The sequence below is a fragment of the Gavialis gangeticus genome, unplaced genomic scaffold, assembly GCF_001723915.1.
Source record: "Gavialis gangeticus isolate Ggan-Ray unplaced genomic scaffold, GavGan_comp1, whole genome shotgun sequence".
Taxonomy (NCBI): Eukaryota; Metazoa; Chordata; order Crocodylia; family Gavialidae; genus Gavialis; species Gavialis gangeticus.
Window position 1 is genome coordinate 72,433,862 of NW_017729033.1, and position 2,339 is coordinate 72,436,200.

At 40.4% G+C, this 2,339-nt stretch overlaps 1 protein-coding gene across 1 annotated transcript in view; it reads left to right on the plus strand.

Moving 5' to 3' along the window:
- TMEM165 (transmembrane protein 165) overlaps positions 1-2,339 on the plus strand; it is a 15,332-nt gene that overhangs the window by 8,408 nt on the left and 4,585 nt on the right. Inside the window, exons 2-3 of the mRNA XM_019526506.1 lie at positions 910-1,085; positions 1,968-2,150. Coding sequence (XP_019382051.1) covers positions 910-1,085; positions 1,968-2,150 — 359 coding nt within the window. The remainder of the gene's footprint in view (positions 1-909; positions 1,086-1,967; positions 2,151-2,339) is intronic.

Consider the following 2,339-nt stretch of genomic DNA (forward strand, 5'->3'; position numbering starts at 1 on the left):
CTGTCAGCTGTGCTCCTCACTGCCTGAGTGCTGCACTGCGGCTGCACACAGCACAGGCCTGTATTGGCCCCATTGGGCCGATATCCAATACAGCCAGTTTTCCTTATATCGGTACCGATCCAATATCAGACCGATTGTATCAGTGCACTTCTAATAACACAGTACCTTTTTAGACTATAAATTGTTTCCAGTTTGGCCCAATCAGAAATGACTGGAAAATATTATCCAGTGGCTGAAGTTATAAACTGAGTTAGTTGGCTGTTTTAGTATGTGACTTAGTAGACACAAGTACATGTCTCAGATTATTACAGCTGATGCCTCTGTTAATATTCTTGATAAGAAGGGCAAGAGGCCTTGCCTCTGGAAGTAGATCTACTGGGGTCAAGTTGAAGGTAGGGCAGGGTGGCATCTTTAGGGATTAACTAGTTCAGGCAGAAGCTTTTGAAGGTAACAACTTGCTTTTTAGATGTGAACGTTACTATTGACAGAGTTGGTTGTTGGTGGCAAAAGCTTATGCTTCTCTGAACCAGTTTGAAATCGGAAGGTGTACGGTAAGGTGGCACTTTAGGCTAACGCATCTAACTGCTTCTGGAGTGAGATTAAGACTCTGGAATGGCTGTGCGGAAAACCTTGTCCTTGCTGTAACAGATTGGTGGATAAATAGGCCTCTAGTCTTTAGTGTGGTCAGTAATGCTCAAGAAATGCCCAACTTCCTTAACTTTTTCTTTATTAAAAAAGAAAAACGTGTGAATGGAGTGGCAAATGAAGCATTTAAATGTTCTGTAATAAGTTTCTGAACTGTGAACTTTGCTAAGGAGCAGGATGTTCACATAGCAGGAGTGCTTGTGGTAGTCTGGTTGTGGGGAATCTGTATATAATAAACAACAAACTTTATTTGTTTTCTTCCAGTTTTGTTTGGCTATGCCACCACAGTTATTCCCCGGGTGTACACATACTACGTGTCAACTGCATTGTTTGCAATCTTTGGTATCCGAATGCTTCGGGAAGGCTTGAAAATGAGCCCAGATGAGGGCCAGGAAGAATTGGAGGAAGTGCAAGCAGAAATCAAGAAAAAAGATGAAGAAGTGAGTGAAGTAGGGATGATTTTGGAAATACTTAGTGCTCTGAAGTTGCACTGCTTGAAAGATCACACCCTTGGATTCCTCAGCTGTACATATGCTGGATGAAGGTCTAATATTGCAAATGTTTAGCTAAACTAACACATCATGCAGAAATGACCTTTTTACAAGTGGGTGCATCATCTGATAGTCTCCAGGAAGCTGTTTTAAGAACTGGCTATAATCCTCTAAGATAGGGCTGTCTCGGGGAAAGTTCCTTTTCCCTTAGTTTTTTCCAGTATGCAGTCTTTTATCCATGGGGTTTATTAGCATAAATGATAATGACACTAGCACTATGGTTGCTTGAATTTTTGCAACACTCAGTACAATGATAGAAATGCTCACAGCAAATGCTAGTTTCATTATGGTTATAACATTCTAGGCAGATCACTTATGGTTCCAAGGCATAGTTTTAGAAGAGTTTCTTTGGAGCATTAATTTCATTTCTCGTGATAGTCAGTTTCATTGTCACCATGCCCAGTAATCAGTTGTGGTTCTCCAGGCAGGTGATGGGTACAATTAGTTTCTTCTCAGAATAATTTAAAAAGAGAACAAGTCAATGTGTCACCTTCCAAAAGAAAGTCTTGTCTGCTTTTAAAGCATAGCAGACAAAACAAAGAACAAACATTTTAATGTGGAAGAAATATAGCTTTTAAGATAGTAATTTTGAAGAAAGCAATGACCACAGCTATGTAAATTAAGATACTACCCGTAAACATTTAATAGCTAACAGCATTCAGTGACTAATAGTAACTTGGGAATCAAAGTACCAATCTTGTATTTTTGTCTGCTGTTTGCTTTGGGTATCTGACATGACATTTCCGTTTCAATGTGCTGTTTGTATTCCAGCTCCAGAGAACTAAGCTGTTAAATGGGCCAGTAGATGTGGAAACGGGGCCTGGTGCAAATATACCTCAGAAGAAGTGGCTGCATTTTATTTCTCCAATTTTTGTTCAAGCTTTTACTTTAACATTCTTAGCAGAGTGGGGTGACCGTTCACAGTTAACAACAATAGTCCTGGCAGCGAGAGAGGTGAGTGAGAGCTATACGAAATACCTACTTTTGTCCTTCTCTCAATCTTTGCAGTAGCTCGGGTGAGGATGTAGATAGGAACATAAGACTGGGAGGGGCAGCTTCTCAGGGTTTGCATTTTACAGGGGATCCCCAAAATGCATACTTTGAATCCTCGCACATCTATAAGGCACAGACCCAAAACTCTAA